Source organism: Paramacrobiotus metropolitanus, unplaced genomic scaffold (genome assembly GCF_019649055.1).
Source record: "Paramacrobiotus metropolitanus isolate TYO unplaced genomic scaffold, Prichtersi_v1.0 Parri_scaffold0000031, whole genome shotgun sequence".
NCBI lineage: Eukaryota > Metazoa > Tardigrada > Eutardigrada > Parachela > Macrobiotidae > Paramacrobiotus > Paramacrobiotus metropolitanus.
In genome coordinates, this window is record NW_026570251.1 from 271022 (window position 1) to 296358 (window position 25337).

At 45.8% G+C, this 25337-nt stretch overlaps 3 protein-coding genes and 1 long non-coding RNA gene across 4 annotated transcripts; all 4 read left to right on the top strand.

The window, feature by feature from the left end:
• Positions 1-126: 126 nt before the first annotated feature.
• On the top strand, positions 127-2985 carry LOC129588775 (uncharacterized). The gene is made up of 3 exons (XM_055483146.1): positions 127-1146; positions 1276-2085; positions 2163-2985. The coding sequence occupies exons 1-3, from the start codon at positions 475-477 to the stop codon at positions 2343-2345; spliced, it is 1665 nt and encodes a 554-aa protein (XP_055339121.1). The 5' UTR covers positions 127-474; the 3' UTR covers positions 2346-2985.
• Positions 2986-8635: 5650 nt separating this feature from the next.
• On the top strand, positions 8636-11300 carry LOC129588798 (uncharacterized). The gene is made up of 3 exons (XM_055483181.1): positions 8636-9772; positions 10042-10830; positions 10922-11300. Exons 1-2 carry the CDS (start codon positions 9134-9136, stop codon positions 10249-10251), a joined length of 849 nt encoding a protein of 282 aa, XP_055339156.1. The 5' UTR covers positions 8636-9133; the 3' UTR covers positions 10252-10830; positions 10922-11300.
• Positions 11301-11440: 140 nt separating this feature from the next.
• Positions 11441-13083, top strand: LOC129588799 (uncharacterized). Its single transcript, XR_008690517.1, has 3 exons — positions 11441-11682; positions 11772-11968; positions 12081-13083. It is a non-coding gene; the product is annotated as an uncharacterized LOC129588799 (long non-coding RNA).
• A 10064-nt stretch (positions 13084-23147) lies between these two features.
• LOC129588786 (serpin B6-like) lies at positions 23148-24992 on the top strand. Its single transcript, XM_055483166.1, has 2 exons — positions 23148-24448; positions 24504-24992. Exons 1-2 carry the CDS (start codon positions 23374-23376, stop codon positions 24701-24703), a joined length of 1275 nt encoding a protein of 424 aa, XP_055339141.1. The 5' UTR covers positions 23148-23373; the 3' UTR covers positions 24704-24992.
• Positions 24993-25337: the final 345 nt, after the last annotated feature.

The following is a 25337-nucleotide window of genomic DNA, read 5'->3' on the forward strand; positions in this document are numbered from 1 at the left end:
GCATATTTTATCTGGATTGGTGTTCTTATCGCCAGGCTGATAGCACGTACTGTACATACCGATTTATTAGCGGCGATTACATATATGAGCACACAGCAGCAGCGCACGGTAAGCATCACCGCAGATTGCTGGTATGCTTGTTGCAGTCGATTCTATTCCTATTCCGGCACTAAAGACTGGTAGTTTGCTGTTTGCATTGCGTAAATTCCTGACAACACAACTATTATCTGTACAAAAGTGATCTTCGTGTGCTCTGGTTGCTCTGCTGTGCCTGCACATTGCATCAGTGCCAGCTGCCAAATCATTGGGCATCACAAGTATTGCACTGACCGAATAAGCAGGCATCGATAGAGCAAGTTGCGATCTGAAGTTGGTTACGTATCGTGACGTGTAAAGAAATTTCATCTTTAACTTGTGACAGAAAAAAGCAGTAGTTGCATTTTAAATATTTATGGGCTGTTGTGCCAGCGCGACATGCATTTGTACGAAAACGGCAATCGATCAGCAATCTACAGATGGAACAGCGTGTACGTGGAATTAGATGGGATGCTGCAGCACGGCAATGTTATCGGCCTAGAAGAAGTCGCCGGCGGCTCAAAGCGCTTGATCGTGGATTTCGGATATCCGGACCAACGATCAGTGTCCATTGAATACGGGAAGATTCTTGATTGTTCCGATAAAATGAAGGCTGATGCAACGTGGACGTCTTCAAGCAACCAGCTGTCCGGTTTGCTGACCGGTGCGGATGATAGCGCCAGCGTGGAGGTACTGATCCGCGATCGCCCCAGTCATCCATGGAAAAGGTATCCCTCCAAACTGCTTTTGCACCAGCACTGCATGGAAGATTTAACAAATGATGCTGTCGTGGAGGTGAGACTGGCCAACCACATCATTCACGAACTGCTTCCACGGAAACAAATGCGGTTGCCGCTGTCAAAAGAGGCCCGCCGGCTCAGAGTACTTCAACCTGGTCATTTTGTATTGCGCTCGTGCCAGTTCGGAGAAGGATTTTGGACTACGCTAGAACCCGAGATTGCAGCTCGTGTTCACCGCGAAATTGATGACACTCGCATCGTTTCTGTCGTGGGCGAGACGATGGTCTATCTCCAGCGGCACGCTGACAAACCACTGGAGGAGGAGAATTTAGTAAGTTGAAATTATGCTGCGTACAATTTCTTAAACCTAATTGTACAATACATTTGATTCTCAGCTAAAAATAAGAAGCCACAAAATTAAAGGCCGTTGCAGACAAGTTAATTTTCTTTTCTCGTGTAGAGCAAGATGTTTACATTGTTACTCGACAACATTCGCAACAGTATTAAAAGAGAAACCCGCTACAAGTCACCTATTGTGATGAAACAAGCGGAGACCGCGAGCAACGACGAACTCTCTTTGAACCTGCCAGTGGAGTTACTGAAGGAAGTCTTTCTGATTCTGGATACCATCGAGCGGCAGCGTTGCCGGCGCATTTGTCCGCTGTGGAACGAAGTTATAACTTCTCCAGAGCTGTGCCGCGATGTCCATGTGCACCTTTATCCAAAGCAGACTAATATTTTTCCGAATTCCCATTACGGCGCTTTTGCAAGCATTTTCAAGCACTTTACATCGATGACGCGGACGGTTTTCGTAAGAGACGCCGTTATTTTTGGCATAGACAGTAAAGGACGGGAGATCCAAAGCAGCGCCGGTGCGGCGATCACCTGCATCCGGCACTTGCTGGAAACCACCGGTACTCGCCTGGATCTGGTGGTGCTCATCGACAGCAATACGTCGGTCTTCGGCCGTCACTGGAATTTGGGAGATTACTTTAACAACCTGGCGCAGGCATACACCGGAATGGCAGTGCGAGGCGCTCGCATAATTTGGAGGAATTGTTCACTTTCCTACTGTGAAGAAAGGTACTCCATCGTGTTCCGCATTCCCCATGCAGGTTTCTGTCTGCGTACCATTAATGCGACGCATATTTGGAACTTGTTTGAGGAACACTTAGATTATGGAAAGCCACTAGAAGCGGATCTCACTGCGCAGTGGATAGAAGAACAGATCACGACAAATTCCACTAGAAACTGTGTTTCAGTTATCCAGGTGATGTGCAGATCTTTAAGTAAAGCACAACTTCGTAAAAATATGTACATCAAGTGGCAATGACAATTCCTTTGCAGATACTGGACGCCTGTCAAAGCTGCGATCCGCGTCCACCTGCGTATTTGTTCAACCGGAAGTGGACGCTTGACAATCTGGGAAGCTTACAAATTGGAGGATTAAATCGGCTCTGTTTGTATGGACTGTCTAACTACATTTTAAAGTGGAGCGGAACATATTCAGCAAACGACCGCAAGCTGTGACAAGGAAAACCCAACCAATAAACTGCAGCGTTCTATCGCCAAATTAGGATGTTTTGGTTTCACCTTTTGAACACAAAGAGCTTAGAAGTGCTCTAAAAACCGATACAGTCTTAAAAACGAAAATATAGCACATGTGTACTTAAAAGCGAGATTAGATTCCCGTAATCAGTATGACTTTTCCCGGTAATTCGCACCTGAACGGTTTAGCCAAAATCGATGTTGTGTTATGTCGCAGTGACAGTACCTCTGTAAAGTAAGCAAAAGTGTTAAGTGGATCTTACCACAATCTTGAACAATATTGAACCGTGCGTGGAGACTACGGATATTACCAATACTCGTAGCCATCCAAAATATGATTAGTTTGCAAGGCTGATCAGATCGCCCTGCAAACTCATGCAACACGGAAATTATGCCCAGATGACCCGCTGAACTCAAACCTATACTCCTAGCGATGAACTCCCTCACTACGAGCGAAATCATCAGAACGCTTGTCCACGAACACTGAAAGGGTATCTGTTCCGCTTTCCGAACGCCGTTTTGGACTGCAGGATATTATTGCGACACGGATTTGGGATTTGTTTGATGAGCACCTGGACTATGAAGAACCGCTTGATGTGAAAGTTATTACACACTGTATAAATATGTGCTAGGTGAGGGCGAAATCCGTAAACAGCGCTCCAAAAAAAGGAATACGTACGAATCTTTGTTTGAATTAGATACATTATCCCTGGAACGGCGGTAATTTGCAGATTCTGTGGGTCATTCAAAACTGCAATTCGCGCCCTCTACAAATTATTTCAAAGAATCGCTGACTTTAAGTAATATGGGTGGTTTCGGAACACAAAAGTTAAATCGACTGTGTGTGGATGCTCTGTCTCACATTACTAAAGTGGAGCAAAAGTATTCAAACACCGCTTAATTATCATTTATCCATAATTATTCAGACTCCGGTACGTAATTATCGACACGCGACTGTAAAACCACGCCGGCAAGCTCATGTAATAACAAGATTTCGCTTAAAAAGTCAAAAGTTTCCTACATTGAGCAGTTATACAAGATATACTGCATTGTCCATCGCCAGAACACTTATGTAAATGCTGTAATCTTTCAGTTCTATCGAGCTTCTGCTTGCCGCAGAAACAGTCCTGTGAATTGTAAAGTAAAAAAGGATTGTACAACTTCTTACGCATGCACAGTCAGTAAAGTCGTTCTCAACATCCGTATGAATAGCAAACCAAAGAAGCGCCACCTACGTCCAGGACCTGACAACAAACATCGAATGTCATACTCCGTTGTTCCACGAATTTTTTACACGGATGGTCTAGTCTTTATAGTACACATCCAACGCAGCGAAGGTTAACTAGTTCAGTGCTGACACATCCAGTTGCTGCAGGTCGACTTGATCCCAACGCTGTGGACCGCTGTCGAGAAGAACGCTGTTAAATCTAACTCAACAGAAAACTTGAATTACTGTAGAATGGAGCCAGTGAAAACTAAGCCACACTGCGTAATTGCGTAAAGAGCCTACTCACATTTGGAAAAATATGCGAATCCCGGTCCACTGCTCGGGATAGGCCAGCGTCTGCACCCATCCCATATGCGCCTCCGGGACCTTCTCCAACACCCGTTGCGTAACGGCCGGGCAACTGTCGTTGGCCGCGGCTATAAAGCGTTGGCAATTCACAGTGGCGGCCTCCGTGTAGCGGAAGCGCACAATCGGAATAACTACATCCAAACGCCTTTCATCTGCCACCCGCAGGAATCCAGTTTCGCCTTCCGGCCAAGCCATTCCGGCAATGTGGAAAGACCCTTTCAATTGAAACTGGTCGCCGGTTCCATCGCAGACCGTAAAGTTGTCGAGAACGAACGTCTCACAGATGTCCATCGAGTACGATAGCCTACTGCATTCCGTCTGCCCGCTCCGCTCATCTACTCCTGGACACACGGCTCATCTACTCCTGGACACACGAACGAACCCCACTTCTCGGAAGTATTCTTGACGACGAGGAGCGGCAGGCGAACACCTTTGCCCTTCAGAATACGGTAAACTGCCAACATGTTCGACGTAAAGCCATTTTCGTTTTTGTTCAACTTTCTCTCATCAGGTGCTCTTTCGTCCACCAACGCAACAACACGAGTTTTGGCGGTAATGGCTTGTTCCAGTATCGCTTTGAGCTTGTAACTCACAACCGCATTCAGAGAAGAATGAATCCAGCCATGCCAGTCTTCCTTGGGGAGCAGAGAAGGGATGCTAAAGATTATGTGGCGGTGCCGGGTGTGGTCGCCCGAAATCTGTCTCCACAACGCACACACCCTGCAAGCACAGATTATCATAGAAAACAGAAGCCATGTAGTAATTTCAACACACGCGCCAATACCCTAGGGCAAAGCATGAGAGTCGTTGCAATCCTTACAGCAAAATATTAAAAAACGAAAAAGGAAGTGCAGAAACGTACGACTCCCGGAGCAATTACTAACTCGATATAATTAAAACTTGTCAGTATCAGCCAAATAACTGCAGCTTACGTACTGGCTCATTCGTATCTGAGAAAGGACATCCACGCTGAGAAAAATATTGGCAAGGATGGCAGTCGGTAGGCCAAAGATCACCAGATCTTCCGTTTCTGCAAAATATAAAATCCAGTTCTCAGTAATTCTATCGCTGAAATAGTAGCACACAGAGCGCGCAGATCGTAGTTCGGAGAGTCCCCGCTTAAAAATAATTTTTGTATTTTTTTTGTAAAACTAGAAAAATCTGTCGGTACGCCAGCTACACTTACCGTACTGAGAAGGAGCCGTTGTCAAAGTCAGGGCCACAGTCCTACCGACTTGTGCAGATTCCCCTGAAAACTGCTCGGTGAGGTAACTTTCGCACACTTCCCATAAAGAATCTTCGTTCCAGAACATGCTGCGTCCCGGGGCGTCACCGTGCACTTCGGAGCAAATGAATGTGACGGTGTCGATTCCAACACGCACAAACACCCGACAACCACCACAGGAAGCTTCGGCCCAATGACTGAAAGTTATTATGCACGTTACATACAAATTATCCGCTCCCTCCGACCTTTTTAGCCGACAGCTGCTAATGCAAAGGTCATCCGGACCCAGAACAACAAGACAAGCGCCAACTAAAAACTCGGCCATAAAATTCACATTACGCAACAGATGCGCCTGGTCGAAAGGCACGACATCCTTACGGTACATCAGCCCGCTGGGTTTATCCAAACACCTTCCTTCAACAGTCGATGCCGGCAGCTGGGTGGTTAACTGGCGCTGATGCACGATGCGGCGTTCCGGTGAGTATGTTTGGCTTAATTGATCCAGGCTGACAGCGGCTTCTCAACCATAGTAGCCGGTCGCAAAACATACGGTCCGCCGACTTCGTCTTGCAGCGCCACATGCACAGAACAACCAGGAAGGGATAACTGACGATTGAGATAAATCCAAAGATGCGGCCACAGATGTTTCGAATGAATCCATTCTGCTTTGATTGTGCTGGCACTTTGATAGTACTCGCCGTTAATATCCTGAAAGTATCAGCCACCAATGGCCGCTGTCGCGATGCACCAGCACCGTGTTGCCGTAGTTCATTTGGCACGCACCGGAGCGCAGCTCCCTGTAATAGCGGAATGTGGCGGGCATATCGCTGGCGCGGACTGGATATTATGGTAATGTCGCTGAAGATTTGGGTATCTGGGTATCTTAGGGATTCACCCATCGAAATGGTACTTGTGTCATACGGAACGAGTTTAGTGGCTAATCGTATACTTAGGAGTTAGGACCGATAGTGAACTTCTATTCTTCGCGAAGTAAAGAATATTTCTGCCGTTGCACCCAAAGTAACAAATCCCAGGCAACAGTGCACGCTGCCGTGTATTATGCCGGGATCCGGTTTGGCTCATAGTTACATGCACTGACACGGATAAGGCTGTAACAAGTTTTCAGATCTAAGTAGATAGGCACTAACCTTTGGCACATTTGGTTAGGATTTTATGGAGCTCATTCGTTTCGCTGGCAAAAAGATTCGCGACGTGACAGGGGAACCTCGTTCTACTGCATTTTTGAAGCAGAGATTTAGTCTGGCTGTAGTGAAAGAAAATGCTGACTGCTGCTTTGGGCATCTAGCAGGGCGCAATCCGAGGGAAACCGAGAAACGGCTGAAAAAGTCGCCGATGGGGGAATCGAACCCCGGCTACGTCGTTAGATCCGCGTAGGCAGTACCACTGCACCACGGCGCAATACGTTGAAATCATTTGAAAGACTTTATCGCTTTACGTGAGCCGCTTCTCTGCTCACAGGCACTTTGAACATGCGTCCTAGGAGTTTTGACGGCGATAACGATTTCGGCTGTTTTTTTAACGTTTAAATTTCTATCATTTCAAATAGTATTACGCGAATGCACTTCTTGTTACGTTGATGGCCTTTGCCCAATAAAAGATAGTAGATAAGTGTTAAGGGAAGTGGTCCGGTGACTCCGGTATATGGTGCCAAATTCTTGCACATGCACGATATCTTTTACGTTCGCGCACTCCCGAACCCGTTTTTCTTTTGTTTTCTTACATTCTGTAGCCAGATGATTTGTATGCACGGGCGTGAAACCCGTTTGTGCGCGCAACATCCGGTTCGGGATTTATAGGCTAGAAAAATTCCAAGAGTTTAAATGCATTCAGGTGTACCAAAAGTCTCATTATGGACTGATCTTTCTCAAATTTTGAACGTAAATGCACATAAACGCGATTCACGAATAACGTTTTTACAGCGATCCACTGTTCTGGCATGTTTTCTTAAATTTTAAAATCGATTTCAAAAATTTTAAAACTCAATTTTAAATTTGAAAAAAATCATGAAAGTCTGGATCGGTGTAAAAACGATCTTCATGGCCATGTGAATTTACATGCAACTCCCGAACCGGAAGTTGTGCGCACAAAAGGTGTATGCAGATCATCGTCTGCCTGCAGAAAGTCCTAGACTGAAAAAATCTACTGTACCGGTAGGAAGTCACTACGTACCCGAGTTGTGAATTCCTACCGGGCCGAACCTCCTTCCCACTCACGGAAAGCGAGCTAGGGTTTTAAATTCCCATCCGGTCACAATGACCTAACTGTCAAATTCCTACCGGACACAATCACTTGAATGGAAAATCTCTCTAGAATGACGCAAGGGGTCACCACCCATCTGGACAAATGACCAAGGTCAAGGTGGTGAATCCCAACCGATGCAGTCACCTTGTCTACGATTCTCTTCTCGATAACAGTCGCCCTTGATGTAATTCATCAGAAATACCCCTCTTTCCCTTTTTTTTGGTTTTGCTTTGCCCTCTCTTTCTTGTCATTACAGTATTTTGACAAACCATCGAATTTTCGGCTCGCTATAGTCACGTAACACGCCACCTTAGTGGTTGTCCGCTGCCACAACAGTGGGCAGGAGCTTTAGTTGCTACCTGTCGTTACCGTGGGTGGTGGACTGCTGCGGTTGCACCGGGCGGTGCCATCTGGTCGCAGCAATCTGATGTGAACTGGCATCTCTTTTGCTACCAGCTGGAAGGATTAAGGATAACAAGCAGGCAACCAGTTAATGCGAACAGGCTAGCACTTGTGCATCAGGAGTGGGAGAAGCCCCTAACCACATAGTTGTAGCAAGCGCGATAAACTCTCTTGTAGTTCGACAACAACAATCAATGGAACACGGGCTTCCAGTGCAGCCGGCCCCGCCGTTGTGACTAGCCGCTGTCTTTAACAAAATGCGTTGAAATGGCCTGTAACGGCTGTTTTGTCGCACTATCGCATGGGCGCGCTTACTACCGCTATGGTTACAGCGAACTGAAAGAGGGCAAAGAGAATACCGCATCCCCATTATTCTCAGTTAATTATTGTGTCTAGCTACAGCTCAAGATGCAAAGTGAACGTTAATACTGGGTTTTACCAGCTCATTTAAAGCTCATTTAAAGACTTTGGTTTTACTATTAGGCTAAACGACACCAGCCTGCCCATCCGCAAATCTCAATCACACGTCGAGAAAACGTACCGGCACGAAGCAAAAACAGAAAACAGACAGACAGACAGACATACAGACAGAGAGGAGCATGCTGTCAGGAGGCAGCAGGGCACTGCACAAGAATAACATAATACAGTTGAGGGAGAGCACTCAAAGCACAGACGGCAGAAAGGCGAACAGCTGAGCTGGATTAACAATTGTAAGCCCGGTCTTACATTTTCGCGGTGCCTAATAATATTAATTTTGCGAAACTTCCAGTCTGGGCCTGCAGTTGCAGTTAGTTTGGTTCGGTAAGAGCGCAAAATTGTAATGAATTTTTACTGGCCCGTCTTCGGGATATTGCTTAGCGTGCTATCTACTGTAGATTCTAGATGGGTGGTTTATCGCAGATTTGATTGTAACCACGATAATATATTGCAGCTACCTATTGAGTCACCCGAGTACATATATAATGTGTGCTTGACTGCTTGTGCAATCTGCTGCTGTTGATGGCTTCCTGTGTTTGGCTATATCGAAGACTGAAATTTGGTTTTTCGACGCATTCGCTCGTAAACTGTAAACGAACAAGCTTTTAAGTTTAGTATTAACGCAGTCATGAGTGTGATGGTTGCTGCGCGCGTTTCCTGGACCCCAGTTCCGATTGGGAGTCATTTTTTTAGAAATTAAACTGCCTGACAGAGGACGCAGCTGTTGGTTGCGAACAGAAGTGTGCATTATCCAAGTGGTTGACATTTTGTTGAGTACCTTCCAGTTAAGTGAAGTTTTACTCTGTACTAAACTTGTACCTGCACAGAATGCACTTATACGACAACGGAATACGATCATTGTACACATGGAACAGTGTGGACGTGGAACTGGATGGAATGCTGCAGCACGGCTATGTCATCGGCCTGGAAGATGTCAACGGCGTCTCGCCCCGCATGATTGTGGATTTTGAATGTCCCACACACCGGTCGGTACCCGTTGAATACGGGAAAGTCCTCGACTGCTCCAATAAGCTGAAGGTGGATGAAATGTGGATGCGGTGCAGCGACGCAAGCGACATAGAAGTATTAATGCGCGATCAGCCGAATCGTCCGTGGAAATGGTATCCCGGGAAAGTGCTCATACCCAGCTTCGATGGCCTGCCTAATTACGCTCTGGTGGAGGTACTGCTGACCAACTACAAAATCCGCGAACTCCTCCCCCATAGACAAATGCGGCTGCCGCTGTCGGGAGGAGCACGGCAACTCCGAGTGCTTCAAACCGACCATTATGTGGTGCTCTCCAGTGTGTTCCCGAAAGGATGTTGGAACAAGCTGGAGCCAACCATGGCACTGCAAGTTCGCCGTGAAATTCAGCGCATTTACTGGCTGCACATTGTGTCTGTATCTGGCGAAACGTTGACCTATCTCCAGGGGCGCTTCGAAAAATCGCCTCCGGAAGAGGATATGGTGAGATAAAATGTTTTATTGCTTCCTATGGTGCAGCCGTGTGCGATTTATGATTTTTTAATCGCCGCATTTACTATGATTATTAGAAACTCCAGTTAGTATTTAGTAGGCAACTAAATGGGCATTGCAATTTCTTTGCTAAAAGAGGTTGAAAATGATGGTTTATGGCTTGCATATCCTATTTCTTACAGGGTAACAAGATTGAACCACGAATTTAACCTCCCATCCACTTATATCCTATGAAACTGTCCATCTTTTTCTTCGGGTAGGTGAAGACGTTCGCAAGCTGTTGCGATCGCGTACGGAAGGATAGTGAAGGAAAAGTGGATGCTGGCAAACAGGACAACGACGCCAAGCGAAGAAAGACAGTAAACCACGACGCATACATTTGGGCGCTGCCACCGGAGCTTCTAAGGGAGATCTTCCACTCAATGGACACCATCGACCGGCTGCGCTGCCAACGCACCTGTCATCTGTGAGCAGAAATTCTCACCTCCCCCGAACTGTTCCGCGACGTCCACGTACATATGCGGGCAAAACAAGCGGATATTTTTCCGAATCCAAGTTACGGCGCTTACGTCTGCATCTTCAAATACATCACACCGATGACGCGAACCGTTTTCGTGCGGGATGTCGAAACTTTCGATGTTGACAGTAAAGCCGGTGTAGCGATCAACTGTATTCAACAGGCGCTGGAAAACAGCGGTACTTGTCCTATTCGATTAGTCTTGTTCGACAGCAACATGTCCATCGGGCGTTACTGGACTTTGGGGCGTTCCTTGGACAGTCTGCTGCAGGCTTATTCCAGGATAGCACCATGCTGCACTTGTATAATCTGGAGACATTGTGCTATTTCGTACTGCCAAGAAAACTGCAGCATTCTGCTCCGCATTGCAAATGCCCGTTTTAATCTGTGTACCATTAGCGCCACACAGATTTGGGACGTACTGGAAAATCATCTCGACTATAGCGAGCTTCTGGATGTGGAGCTGATTTCCCAGTGGATTGCAGACCAACTGATGGCAAAGTCCGCAAACCGTTGCGCTGACGTCATGCAGGTAAAGCTTCGATTTTGTATTTACTTTAGTAAAGTCATTAGCGTACACCAAGAACATCAGCGTTGCAATGAGCGGCGAACTTTTTTTGCAGATTTTGATGGCATTTCAGAGCTGCGATCCGCGTCCCTCCGCAAACTACTTTAACAAGACGTGGACGATAGACAACCTGGACAGTTTGAACATCGGAAAATTAAATCGACTTTGTCTGTATACTCTATATTGCTACATGCAAAAGTGGAGCGTAAAAACCAGTGTAAGCTGTAACCATGGATCCGGGAAGAAGAAACTCAAGGAACTATGACAAATTGCAAAGTGCCACCAACAGCACCAGAATGCGCCCTACTTTTATGCTTAGTACAGGGAAAGAGGATACGGTTATAGCTATACAGCGGTTGTGTACAGCGGTTGTGGTTTTCCTTTTACAGTTCGTAAATGAGTGTAATGAATACTGAAAAATAAACTGCTGGAAAGTCGACGTCACAGCAGTGAAAGGCAGTGATAATACCATATGTAGATAAACTGAACTCTGCAACTACAGTATGCGTTGATGGGCGATTACTAATTTCATATTGTATTATTCCAGTGAACAAAATATTCCTTCCGTCAAGTAGTCTTCTGCTTCACCAAGAGCTTTCGCCTTTCTACTGTGGATTTTCACCAGACGAGCATTCGCTTGTTGCTGCTGGCGTAATTTTCGACGCCACACCGCCCACGAAGTACGCCAGAGAACAAAAAGACAGATGCGATTTAACTTCCAAACGTCCAGATTGCTCAGATCCTTTGTCGTCCAGCTTCAGTTCGAATAGTGCGCATAGGGACGCGGAGCGCGGGTCTGATACTCCTTCAGAATCTGTAAACCAGCACCGCTGTAACATTACTCCACAGAAAATTTCAAGCAAAATTTTCTATCATACCTTGTAACCTTGATAACTCCGTCGCAGTGTGCTGGAGACTGGCCCCCAACCTGATCCGTGATCCACTGACCAATATGCTTTACCACATCCTCCGGATTCCACTGCCATTGTTGCACATAGACAAGATGCTGTTCCAACACGTTCCAAATCGTTGCGACATCGATGCTGTGGAGATTGAACGCCGCATGTGGAATGTGAAAAGGGATTCTGTATTTATCTGTACGGTAGGTCAGAGACCAGTTGACCAAGGTGATGTGATGACACCACGACGTCATCTGGCTGTACATTTGCGTCAAGTGGTCAACATATGCCCGCAACGTCTATTTTGGTCCATAGACGCTAACCAGGCAGCGAGATACCACCAAGCGATCAATTTGACTGCTACTGCTTGCCACCACCTGTTGGATGTAATCGATGGTGTTCTCAACGTCTGTCCGACTGTCCGTTTTATTGACGATGTCATGAACCGCCGGATCACGGTCAAGACCGGCATCGTGTATGCAGATCAGGCGCGTATCCGGTGTAATATGCTTGAAGATGCATGCGTAGGCGCCGCAATGGTAGCTGCGAAGAACGTCGGGATGCTCATGATAATGCTGCACGTGAAGACCGCGGATCAGCGGCGGCGTGGTCAGAAGTTCTTCCCACAGTTGAGAGGCGCGTCGGCATCGCAGCCGGTCAATAGTGTCCAGACACTGGAAGATCTCAGTCAAAATTTCCAATGGTAGTGCTCAAATTCGTTCGCCGCTGTTCACCGTCTCCTCCCACTTTGTATGTGTTGGGGGTCTTTCCAGGACCTGGTTTGCTGCTGAATCCGCAATAACGCGATATCGGTAGTATGCGAAAGGCCTCCGCTAAACAAAAAAATGACATTAGCTTAAACGTTATAAAACTTTTGTTTTTGCTGCAGTTTGACAAAGATAAAATAACGATATTATATATCTGCAATCATATAATAGGCCTGCGGATATGAATATGACTATTACGGTATTCCCAATACATACTCTAGTGCTGTACTGCCATTTGAAATAACGTTTGCCACGGCCACTCTCTCAACCGACGAAAATATTTTTTTAGGTATACCCACGGGTCTTTTTTGAAAAAACGAAATTTTTGGTAGACGGGAGCCAGTGATATGGCCCTGGATATATGCCAGTATTTAGAATTATTATGTGCACAAGTATTTTATGAAGAATATTTCATGTACATTTTCTCTTCCGGGTACAAATATATAAAATCATTCTGATATTATATTATGTGCATATACAGTATTACCGCGAAACATGTGTGGGAGTGCGCAAACGTTAATTCCCTGGGTATACACCAGCCTCGGGCCATGTGCCGGGTCGCTTCCTTTGACTTACTTTTCGGTTATTCCACAACCGCATTTTGCAGCGTCGCTCTAAATAGGTCATCGAGTCGCCAACAATCGATACAATGTGTATGTAACGGTTGGACTGTATTTCACGCCGCAACCGAATCGCCACTGCTGCCTCCAGTGTGATCCAAAATCCTGGGAAGCTATACGACCGCAGCTTATAATCTTTCGGCTTGATTATTCTGCGCTCGCGTTCCTCGTCCGATAGCGGTAACCGCATCTGCTGTTGGGTGAGAAGTTCGCGCATAGTGCGGGTGTTTACAGTCACATCTACCAAAGCCTGATTCGACGGATACTCGAAGCGTTAAAGTAGCGCTTTGGCGGGATACCATTTCCATGGATGACTGGGCTGGCCACGGAGCAACACTTCCACGCTAGGACAATCGCCGTCCTCTGGCATCCGCGATAACGTGTTCGTCCGGCCGTAGTACTCATTGCTCAACCATCTGGGTCCTGTATTTGCTGGAACAGTCGAGCACCTTTCCGTAGTCAACCGGCACCGACCGTAGTCCTGTGCACCCAAAATCCGCGATCAGACGCTGCGAGCCGCCTTCCACTGTTTCTAGCCCAATAACATGCCCGTACTGCAGCATTCCATTTATTTCTACATCCACTGCATTCCATTCGTAAGCTCATTCCATTCGTAAGCTTGGCGGTGTGCGTACTCGTACAAATGCATTTCGCCTCTCCAGCAAGAGTTTTTTTCTGACAGTTATAACAATAGCAGAACACCCCGAAGATCACAGAACGCGAAAAATAGGTACATTACTACTTACATACTAATCAACTTTGTAAAATTAATGGATCAAGCACCTGCCTGTCGCGTAGCGTTTTATTCGAATTCACATGGCATAAGGTTTTCTTATTTGATGGACTGAAGTTCAAGACATGTTATTTGCGTTCGTTGCTTGCTTTCCCGTAAATTGCGATTGCCGCATTAAGTGTCATTTCTTTATACTTGTTCAAAGTCTCCTGTTTAGTGCACATACGTAAGTGGTAGGGTGGTAGCTATCTATGCCTTATTCACTATCCCTTGCTATGCCGGATAGTGAATAACTAGGCAGAACAGGAATGTAATGAGGTAATTACTTTTTAGTACGTGCAACGCATAGAGGCAAAGGCAGCGCAGCGCAATTTTTATTCGTTCTAATTTCGTTTTGCATAGGACGCCGACACCCTATTAGTATTTTCTGAATTTTTAAATCTAGAATTCTTTGAACTTCAATTTTTTTGGTTCTACCAACCAGAAACAAAAATTATGCCGTTCAGTACTCAGAAGATAGAGCCGACTTCGCTTCAGCACGCATTGAATCCGCGGATATGATCTGCCAACTGATAACCATGCGATGCAGCATATCCGCGATCCGAATTAAAGAAGATCCGTATCTCAGGTGCGCGAAGGGCGGCATCTTTGATGTGCGCGCGTAGACGTCATCGAACGTTCTCCCATACTTACTTTAGATGATAATTACACAAAAACAGTAAATAAAAAATTTAATAAAATACTGCACATTGTATTCTACTAGGTGCTGTAAGTCTCGTATTTTGGTGAATATGCGCTGATTTCAACTTTAATGGTAAGTGTCAAAAGTGGTACGAGGTGCAAAGGGTGATAAAAGTGGTATGCAGAGCCAAATTCTCTTAAATTTATTGCTAGCCTTTTCACTGCAGAATACCACATAAGTTGTAACAATGCATAAACGCGTTCTGAAATCGTGAAAGCGATTGCTACCATACATGTACAAAAATCCGGAGCTATTGCGGGAGTGCCGGCATACTTTATTTAATCAATCTGCTATTCTAAGGGAAAGCGATTGAAATGGAACTGAGCAAGAGGAAGCAGGAAACACCTGCGTATCAGTTTGGACGCTGCCACTGGAACTTCTGAAAGAGATCTTTCTGTCACTGGACAACGTAGACCGGCTGCGCTGCCGACTTAACTGTGGGAGCAAATTCTCAACTCCCCAGAACTCTGCCGCGATGTCCACGTGCAGCTGCGGCCGACGCAATCCGATGCTTTTCTATATTCTGACCACTGTGCTTTTGCGTGCATCTTTAAGCTTGTCACTCCAATCACGCGAGCAATTTATATCCGGGATGCCATTTCGTACGCTTTGACCGGAAAAATACAGTTGCGCACGGGTAACGGCCATATTGCCCGTCACGCGGTCCGCTACATTCAGAAGGTGCTGGAAAGCACCGGCATCCATGTTAATCGTTTGACCCTATGCGACAGCAGGATCACTCGTCCTAAGCGAACTTTGGGGATTCAATTCGAGGATCGGGTGCCGGCATACTCCGCACTGGCATCGTGGTGCCCTCGCATAATGTGGAGGAATTGTTTATTGGTTGCGGTCCGAACACCATTCTGTTCCGCATTCCGATTTTTGTCTCAATATAATTAATACAGAACATATTTGGGATTTTTGTGACAAGCATCTCGTTTGTGAGAGCGGTTGGAAGTGCAACGTATCGCACAGTTGATTGCAGGCCACCAGAAGCAACCAGAAGCTGCACTAAAATTATTCAGGTGGCGTACAGATCCTTTTCCTGCAGAGTACAGTAGAGTATACTACCGTTAAAAGACGACAGTTTTGCAGGTTTTTAAGTTTTTCCAAAGCTGCGACCCGTGTCCTTCGGCTAACTGCTATACATAATCCATATAATGCTAAAATTGCTACACCAATGCTATAATTGCCATACCTTCTGTAATCAACAATGGACACCAGAGAATATGCGCAGTTTGAAAGTTTTGATAATAAATCGACTCTGTTTTTGTGCACTGCCTTACTACATGTTAAAGTGGGGAGGTAGAAAATGCTTTATTAGAAAGGATCGAAGAAGGAACTGATAAAACGTAGACATTAGTACAGCTGCGAATATAATTGTAAGTACATGGTACCACTGATTTGCAATTGCAGTTGCGAAAAATGTCTATTAGACATTTTTCGCAACTGCTCCACTTAACCATAGCACTACACTTAACCATACGCTATGGTTTGCAACTAGCCACAATTTACAATTACAAATTACAACACGAGCACTTTTAACAAGAGCTTCGGAAACTATCACTCATTAAGCATCAATCGACGGCGGCGGCCTAATCACAGAGAAAATTTGGTCTAAATTCGCTCCCATCGGCGCCGTCCCCATGATCGATGCAGCATTTTCTCGCTGTATTTCGATACTGATCCGTTGGCGAAGATATTCCGTGGCTCGTTTTTCGCCGGTTTCTTGACGTATTTTCTGTCCGAATTCCGTTATTGTTCGGACAGCTTCCGGTCCGGGTGGTCCGAGCGTCTCAAAGCCCAGAGCACGGAATAGGTAGTCCTGGCCGATATCGCGATATTTCTCGATCTTGCCCTGCTCGGCCTGTGCTGCTGCTGCTCCCGCTCGTGCGGATGTCGCGACGATGTGCGATATGGCCACTGTATTGACGCACGTTGCGTCCCATGGCAACATCCGTCCTCTCTCCCATGGTGTCAAGGTAACGCCGTCTGGGCGCTTGCTGTCTGTAGGGAAGATACCTTGTGGCTCTAATTCGCTTTCAAAGCCGGCCGATGCGAGGCTGCGCTTCACATTGGCGTTCAGGCATTTATGCGTAGGGATTCGTCCGCGGCTTTTCTTGCAGCTTAAGCCGTGGTAACCGCGGGCATCCGCCCACTCACCGCATACACAGCGGTGTGGGGTGATGATCGGTGCTCCAAGCCGTAAACCAACGGCGATTCGTACTGCTGAGTCTGTAAGAAGGTTGCCAAGGGAGGCAGCCGGAAGCGCACCCAACCATGCGCCGTTTTCTTTCGTGCTAACACCGTTCAATCTTGCCTGTTCGGAGATGTCGTTCCCAGCTGCCGTTCGTAATTGTTCAACGGTGTTTTGGACAATAGGATTGTCCCATACCTTCTGGACCGGTCGCGCGTCATGGTGTGGGAGGTCTTGTTGGGTTACTTCTTGCCGTTCTGCAGCAGCATCACGACAGTAGATCTGTGGTTGGAACTCGATAATTTCCGATGCTAATGGAGCCACCGAATAAGCAGAGGCCAGAAAGGCCGGAAGGGCAAGCTTTTCGACGCTTCGAATTCCGAGACCGCCTTCTATTATCGGGAGAGATGCCTGCATCCATATGTCTTCAGTAATGTTGACATGGGTAATGCTAGTTAAGCTTTGGCGAATGATATCGTCAAATGCTTTTAACAGGGCTTTCTGCTGGTAGCATCGGCTGGCGCGCAGTTTATAGATCAGCTTTACTGTGCCCATGCTGCATCTTAACAAGTACAGAGCCTGATGGGCCGGTATTAGATTTAGCCGCTCCGTCATTCGGGCGATTACCTCCGTAGCACTGACGAGTGCGCCTGCAACCGCATCATCGTGGATTTGCGCACCGAGGTAATGCAGATCCTTCAGCTGGGGACAAACCAGGTCTGGGTACGCATGAAGAAACGCATCGTACACAGTTTGGCGTTCTTCCTCGGAGCCTCTGATAACCATCAGCTCGCATTTTGCTATATTAAGCGTTAGCTCGCGCACTCGTAGCGCCTCCTGCAGTGAGCAGAGATCGTCAAAGACATCTTCAGGGCCTCCGCCGAGCGCATCATCGTCAAGAAAACACTCTTTCAGCTTCGACTTCAGGCGTTTGTGGGGTCCAGTAGTTGTAAGGCAGTACAGTAGCGGGCCTAAAGGGTCTCCTTGCTGGATGCCCGCCTGTGAAGATGCACTGTACATGCCGTGCAACAGTACTGATGTTTTCACCGTAGCACTGCCACACAAACTTGTAGTACTCCGGCATGAACTCTTCGGCAGATTTAGGTATGTAGTTTCGGTCAAGGGAATTGAAGGCATCCTTGACATCTAGTTTAAGGAAAACCTGTGGCTTGTCCAGAATTGCAGCATCTTCGATAAAACTGCGTGCGGCATGGACAGCAGCCTCCACGCCCCCTTTCGTTGCGAAACCCAGCTGAATTGGCTGCAACTCTTTATTCAAGTGTCGTAACCTGAAAGTCACAATGCGGCAAAACACACGCCTCAGGCTTGTTCCCACTGCAATGGGACGAATCCCATTATCTTTCTTCTTGAATGCAAACAAGTTTGCACCATACAGCATCGGGGTAATGTCCTGGGATACCGCCCCCTTCAACATTATGTTCGCAACGGCAGCCAGTGATTCACATAACTTTTTACCCAGTTCATGGTGTTTCAGACTGATCAGCTCCTTCAGATATTGCGGTCGTAATCCATCAGGGCCTGCTGCCGATCCATTTGGGAAGGCACGAACTGCTTCTGCAATTTCTGCAACAGTAATATCAAGGGCTATCGGGGTTGCGGGTCCCGGAGGCGGGTGACGTATCGGAGGGTTTGAAGGGTGCTTCTCCTTCAACGCAATGAAGGTCTCTGGCGTCGCGGGCAGAACCGTTTCTTCGGTGGTTAGCTGCCGTACAGCACCGCTGACATTGCCGTCCTGAAGCTTGCGGCTGACTCGCTTGCGGAGCTGCACAGGAGCGTCTGGTTCAGCTGCACGAGGAGCGCGGTCCGTCGAAGGACCCTGTATTGATTCGGGAGGACCATGGTTTTGGATGTTTTGACGGATGATATTGGGGTATGACAGGCGTGGTCTTTGGCTTGGCGCTGCTTTCGGTTGCCCAAGGGTTGCGTAACTGAAGACGAGGAGATCAGTCCAAGCTTCAGTGGAGTTATTGTCCGTAACTTTCTCCAGCGTCTGCAGTAACGCTTCGGCCACTATAATGCGGGTGCTCTTCGGGATGTGATCGGGAAGATGGACTGTTTCGCGTAATCCCGCCAGGCGGGATGGGAGATCAGTTGGTACGGTGCGCTGCTGATTATTAGTCGAGACGCTTGGTGGGGGCGGTTGAGAACGCAGCTGACGTTGTTCTGCTTTGGCGCATTCTTTCGGTTGGGTCTCAAGGTGTTTCGACAGATACAGTGCACTGGAAAGGACTTTCAGGCACTTTGGGCATTGAAGAGGGTTCGTCATTGTCGTCCCTTTAATAAAGCGTTCGGTGGAGAAAGAGATCTGAATTCAGGAGATCAGAAAAGAGTACTTACACGGTGTGGAACTGTGGCGGCTCGATAACTGCGGGACAACTGCCACGACAGTCTCTGGAGAAGATCTCCAGACTAGGTCCCGCAGCCACCCTTTGGTACTGGATGAGGGAAATTTTTTATCCAGGGGCAAAAACGAACCCAGTTGGAAACCGACACAAAATCATGATCAAAAAGCCATTGTTTACAGAAACTTATTTAGTCTTATTAATTCTTAGTCTTATTCGCTAAAATTAATATAAGTTCGTACAAAGTTATACGCTATGGTTAAGTGCGAGCGTATGGTAAGTGCGGATACCATACAAATTCGTTGTATGGTAGCTGACTTCCAAAGGCTCCTCTTAGTTCCCATACACTTTAACATCGTTAGAGCTAAGCTTTTCTAGCACAGAAAACATCGGAGAACGTGAATTTTGATGTTCCACAAGGATGCCATACCGTGTAGCATGAGAAAAAAAATAAATACGAAGACTTCTAGAAAACAACTGCGTTGGTTTTAAGGTATCCTTTACACTGTCACTCCGATGGCGGTGTCTAGCTACACGATAAGGTATGCTTAAGGTATGGTTATGGTGTCTTTTGCGAAAAGCCTCTAATGTTGGGCATTAAACACACTATGGCAAGCTAAACTCCGCAGAAAGAATATTTGTTGCCTTTATTCCAGTGATGAATTTAAGGGAACGGGTGCAAGCACTTCATCGAAGTGGAACCACTTCTAAGGTCGGCTAGGAATATCGATGTTCATTACCTCCACTTCAAATCCAGCCTCTGCGCCTCCGGGCGTACACAGTATAGGCTTTTCGCTGCCTTTGTAACCCACAAAATTGTAAGAACTTAAGACTGTCTTCATAGGAGCGCTAGTGAACCATCCCGTAATTTATTGGGGCTAACCGTCCTGTCGTGAATCCGAAATCAACAAGAGACGCTCCATGTTGTATCCACCGTTTTCTAGCCCTGTAACGTAACCATGCAGCAGTATTCCATCCACTTCCACATCCAATCCATTCCATTCCTATTCAGAATATTGCAGATTGTTTTCGTGCAATTACTGAGACATGTCACATATAATCGCGTTTTAAAAAAAACAATTTTTCCTCATAAATAAAAAGGAAATGTTGGTGGTAATGACGACAATGATTTATACAGTAGGGATGGGGTAGTAACAATCCTTATAACTGCAGGCCGTCGTTCTACACGCAGATTTACCGTTCAGGTGTAAACTGGCATGTGATTCCATCAGCCCATCTAATTCTGCAGATATAGCGTTAATGGTTATGCGATTTTATTTCAAACCATCACTTAAACACGTGTTAGAAACAGTTACAAAACCAACAGCTCGTTAAACATTTCCGCTTTCTCCACCATGCCCAAAACAGAAACCTCGTTACCACGCTGTACCTCTATAGACAAACGCTGTCAAAGAAATTCGTGCGAGCGGGCTGTTTTCGTGCTAGCGTTAATCGGTCAAGTTTTCTCCTTATGAGCAGCTGATCGTTTCCGCTCATCTTGTGTGTCGTTTTATAACATTCTATAGCCAGATGAATTGTATATATCGGCGTGAAAACCGTTTGTGCGTGCAACATCCGGTTCGGCAAAGTTATGGCAGCCGATTTATACAAACCAACTGACTGCAGGATGGCATGGAACAAAGAAAAAACGAATTTCGGAGTGCGCGAAAGTGAATGCAATCGTCATGTACACGAATTTGGTAATATATGCCGGGTCACTACCGTTGAAGCCAACGGTGGAGGTTATGTAGAACGTTTTTTTTAAGGTTAAATGGAACTATAAGGAAATGGCAGCGGTAAAGGCAGAGGGGAAACTGCAAAAGGCAAACAGGAGACAATAGTACTCTTGCCTGACCCGGTTCTGCTTGTATTTGTTCTCTTCTTTAGGTTTGGGGACTTACAATCACGGAACCAGTTCTGATATTCCCTGGCATTTAAAAGGTTTCGAAGTCCATTTTAAAATTTGAAAAACATTATGGCTATGTGATTCCGCGGCAGAAAAGTTATTATGCTTGTGTGCGTTATCAGTAAGAGCCAAAAAAGACCAGGGAACTTAAATGATGTTTAGTATTTTTGAATAGCATCGTACCAGTGACTCTCCATTTGGGTGTTGCGCGCACCAACGGTTTTTGCCTACTAGCGATTTGTATGTGAAACGCTACAATTACGTCTGTTGAGACCGAATGCAATACCCGAGTCTGGTTTTTCATACTGACATAATTGGTATTATGTTGTACGAGTTACGGTGCGTTGTTCGAGTGTTCCCTGTTGTACTAGCGATGACGTATGATCCGTGTTCTTATCGCTATCCTCCGATCAGAAGCTGCGCTTCGTCGTCGGCTAGCATTCGGCAGTGTGTGTGTGACTTGTATTGAGTGAACATCAATAAGATTAAAGTAGTATTACGCGTTTTAAGTAGTATTACGCGTATGCACTTTTGTTACACTGATGGCCTTTGCCCAATAAGATTAAAGTGAGTAACATCATTGTGGTCCTGTTGGTGTTAGTGCTGTGAGTGACCTTCGTTTAGGGAAAGCAGTAGTGTGTACCTAGGCGGAAGTTACTGTGTGGTATTCCTGTAGTGTGGTAGTGAGTGTGGTGAGAGTGTGTTTGTGGCACCTGTTGTCTGCGGAAGTAGGCAACACAACCAACACCAATCTCCGGAGTTCCTTCTCTGCTAGCTGCGGTCAGGTTAGTAGTAGTACACGCGGTGCGTGTATTATGTCAGATATTTCGGTATTAAGTACCAATACATTATCTCCACTGCTATTACACCGCTCGCATCCATCTTTAACGCAATCCGATCACATCTATTCTTTAAAGTTCCTGTTATTTAATTTTTAGTTTTTTTTTCCTGTTGATATTACACAATTCGCTGGGATTCCAGAACAAAGGACATGACCGTTTTTCTCGTGGGGTGCTTCACGTCTCCACTGCACTGCCTCACGTTTGAAGTAGTGGATTTGAAGTAGTGGTTGCAAGCAAAAAGTTGTAAACATGTTTTTTCACAATCCCAAGTATCACATAAATTTTCAGGCTGGCTTCCTTTTTTGAATGTCTGTTGGAGTTTTTTAAACTAAACATTTATGTGCAGCTAAGCGTTTGTTAGTTTTCTATTTACACATAGCAGTAACGATCTGATCAGTTGCTATTTCGATAATATAATATTATGTGCTTCTTTGTACAGACTGTGCAGTGTGCATAACATAATAATTTGTTACAACCTTTGCATCGACGCTAAAGCCTGTGCCGGGTAAACACGGGTATTCCGAGTCATATGCCAGCCGGGAAGTACGGTATACCAAGCAGATATAGTACAACGTAGATACCTAACGATAAGTAAAATGCTGTTACAATATTAATGCTTCACGTTTATTGGTACTTATTCACGTTAAATAATGATACAATGCGGCAAGCAAGAGTGCGCGAATGTAAAACTTTTGTGCCTGAACATGAATTTGACCATGTACCGGGTCATTTTGACCATGTACCAAACATAATAATTATTATGTGCATGTACCGAATCTGTTCACACATGCATGTACACATAGGTACCCATAAACACATGTATGCACACATATGTACTGAATGTGTGTACATGTACATAACATGAATTTGACCATGTACCGTTGTATAGATTGTATATATAACAGACTGCCGTAAAACACTTTGTATTACATGACAGTATGATGTATCGACAGTCGCAAAGCCGTCCGCACAGCTGGCTTTGCTTAACCTAACTGTGTTGCTCCTGCCTTTATGCCAGACAAGGAGCGCAATGCTTACTGCCACAAGGCAAAAACAGCGATCGATCGGTGTTTAGAAACATCATGCTGCATGTTCTGCACAGCTTCCCTCCTGAATCCTGTTCACTATGCGGCATGCGCCATATCACTCGCGGCTACCACGCTTGCGCGCTCTGTATGTCATTGCAACTTGGTCGTTGCCGCAGCTGCGCGTTTCCGTTCCAGTAACACTCAAGTTTAAATTGCAATCGTAGATGTTCCATACAACAAATCCAAAATCATTTTGCTTGATTTGTTGCCTGGCTAGTCACCCAAGCACTGCTTATATTATCTTCCTTTCGAATAGTTTAAAACAGACTTAAAATTTTCAGTGATTTAACATAAAAATAAATTGCAAAGAAGCCTTCTTTCATCGCACAGTACAGTTGTGTTTGCAAATCATGGAGAAATTAAGCAAAGTTTTCAGAAGCTGCGCTGGAAGCCAGCCAGGCAACTCCACGAAGCGGAGGCGAAGGACACCCCGACCCTACACTAAGGATTTTAAAGTCAACCCCGAGAGCAGTTTTGCTGTGACTATGTTCAAGGCTGTCATTGAGTCGGCGAAGGCTCCGGATGCGAACATCATTATTAGTCCGTATTCAGCGGAAGTTGTCCTGGCGGCACTCCTTCCCGGGATCAGCGGCGAATTAAAACCAGCTCTGATGGAATTATTGTGCAAAAATAAAAGACAGTTTCCGGAACTGATAAGAAAGCTTGATGCTGTTAACACAGACGGCGAATTAAATGCAGTGAACGCTGCATTTTATGACGACAATTGTAGCCTGGCTCCGCAATATACAAAGGCAATCGACAGCGCAATGAAATTTGGGTTTGTCAAAACACCGTTTGCAAAATCACCTGGCGAAGCTGTGACGATGGTGAACCAATTCGTGGCGGAAAAGACTAATGGAAAAATAACCAAGTTGTTGGAAAAAGTCGATCGCCGGACGCTGTTAATTCTAGTGAATGTCATTGATTTCTCAGGCCAGTGGGAATGTCCGTTCGACAAGGAAGAAACCAAAAACGGGACATTTTATTGCCCGAACAATTATGAGAAAACGGTAGACTTCATGAAGAACGAAGATGCTACCGTTCGCGCGTACAATATTCATGGTTATAAAGCTGCCGAGAAAAACGTCGAAGTTGGCGACCCGCACATGATTATTCTCAACGTGGTCGAGAGAAAATTCAGCGTCATGTTTTTGCTGCCAGCAAAAGACGCCGGCGGAATCAATAGCCTGGAAAAGGAATTACCTATTGAAAAATTGTTGAAGTTGCGCCAAAAAAGTTCCGAGGAAATGATCTGCATTGTCGTGCCGAAATTCCGTATCAGCTGCGGTCTTGACCTAATACCGGGTGCGAAAGCTATGGGTTTGGAGGAGATGTTCGAGCCGTCAGTGACGAATTTCGAGCAGATGTTCGAGAACGACAGCCGGCCGAAGCGCGTTGACCAGTTCCGACAGGAAGTGGTAATCGGTAAGGTTACCGCACCAACATTTCCGGCAAAATTTAATGTACGTTGTGCTTGTAGAGGTGGACGAATACGGTATCAAAGCATCAGCGGCCACGTGCTGTAGTTTGGGATATAACTGCATCAAATACCCGGATTTTCAAGTCGATCACCCGTTCTTGGTGATTATCTGGAACGAGATCGCCAATGTCCCAGTTTTTATTGGTCGTATTACGGAGCCAGATGAAACGGCTGATTACAATAACGTACCGCTTCAATAAGCCCGGTTTATTCTTATTAGGATAGCACTATCGAATGTCATCAGTTTAACAGTTGGAAAAATGACGCGTTCACGTGAAATCTTTCCAAACATGTTTCTGCATTCACCTGAAATCGATCGCTGGGCAAAATTTTTCAGAATCCACCTAAGCATTTAAGTAAGCGCAAAACAAACAGCTTATGACTAGCATAATACTTTGCGGCGTGCGCGCTGAATATGCGGAGATAATATGTATTAGTATGTTCGCTGTACGATCAGGTGTTTGCATGGGTATGCAAAAGAACCGTTAATTTCCCAATTTCAAAATAAGTTTTGTGAATTTCTAAATAAACTCTAAAACAACATTTCCCAAATACTGTAGTTATCACAATTTTTCACGATTTTTGCATGGATTTTATTTGTGCAATAGTTTTCCAGTTTTAATGTAAATCTTGTGAACGGAACGGTCATCTGAAATTATAACACTTTCACTTGGAAAAGTAGACGAAACGTTGAAGAAGGCATCGCGATTCGCGGTACAACGGTAAGGATGACCTGATCAATCTTGCTCTCGCTGGCATCACTCGCCGCGCTGATCAGCGGTGTCTTCGCTGTGACTTCACACAGACCGGTGGTCAGGTGCGGAGGTTCGGTCG

What these genes read in the sequence shown, in the direction of transcription:
- LOC129588775 (XM_055483146.1), top strand. Translation starts at nt 475, where the DNA reads ATGCATTTGTACGAAAACGGCAATCGATCAGCAATCTACAGATGGAAC. An exon ending in CACTGGAGGAGGAGAATTTA is followed by an intron (nt 1,147 to 1,275) that starts GTAAGTTGAAAT and finishes TTTCTCGTGTAG; the next exon opens with AGCAAGATGTTTACATTGTT. An exon ending in ACTGTGTTTCAGTTATCCAG is followed by an intron (nt 2,086 to 2,162) that starts GTGATGTGCAGA and finishes ATTCCTTTGCAG; the next exon opens with ATACTGGACGCCTGTCAAAG.
- LOC129588798 (XM_055483181.1), top strand. Translation starts at nt 9,134, where the DNA reads ATGCACTTATACGACAACGGAATACGATCATTGTACACATGGAACAGT. An exon ending in CGCCTCCGGAAGAGGATATG is followed by an intron (nt 9,773 to 10,041) that starts GTGAGATAAAAT and finishes TTCTTCGGGTAG; the next exon opens with GTGAAGACGTTCGCAAGCTG.
- LOC129588786 (XM_055483166.1), top strand. Translation starts at nt 23,374, where the DNA reads ATGGAGAAATTAAGCAAAGTTTTCAGAAGCTGCGCTGGAAGCCAGCCA. An exon ending in CCGACAGGAAGTGGTAATCG is followed by an intron (nt 24,449 to 24,503) that starts GTAAGGTTACCG and finishes TTGTGCTTGTAG; the next exon opens with AGGTGGACGAATACGGTATC.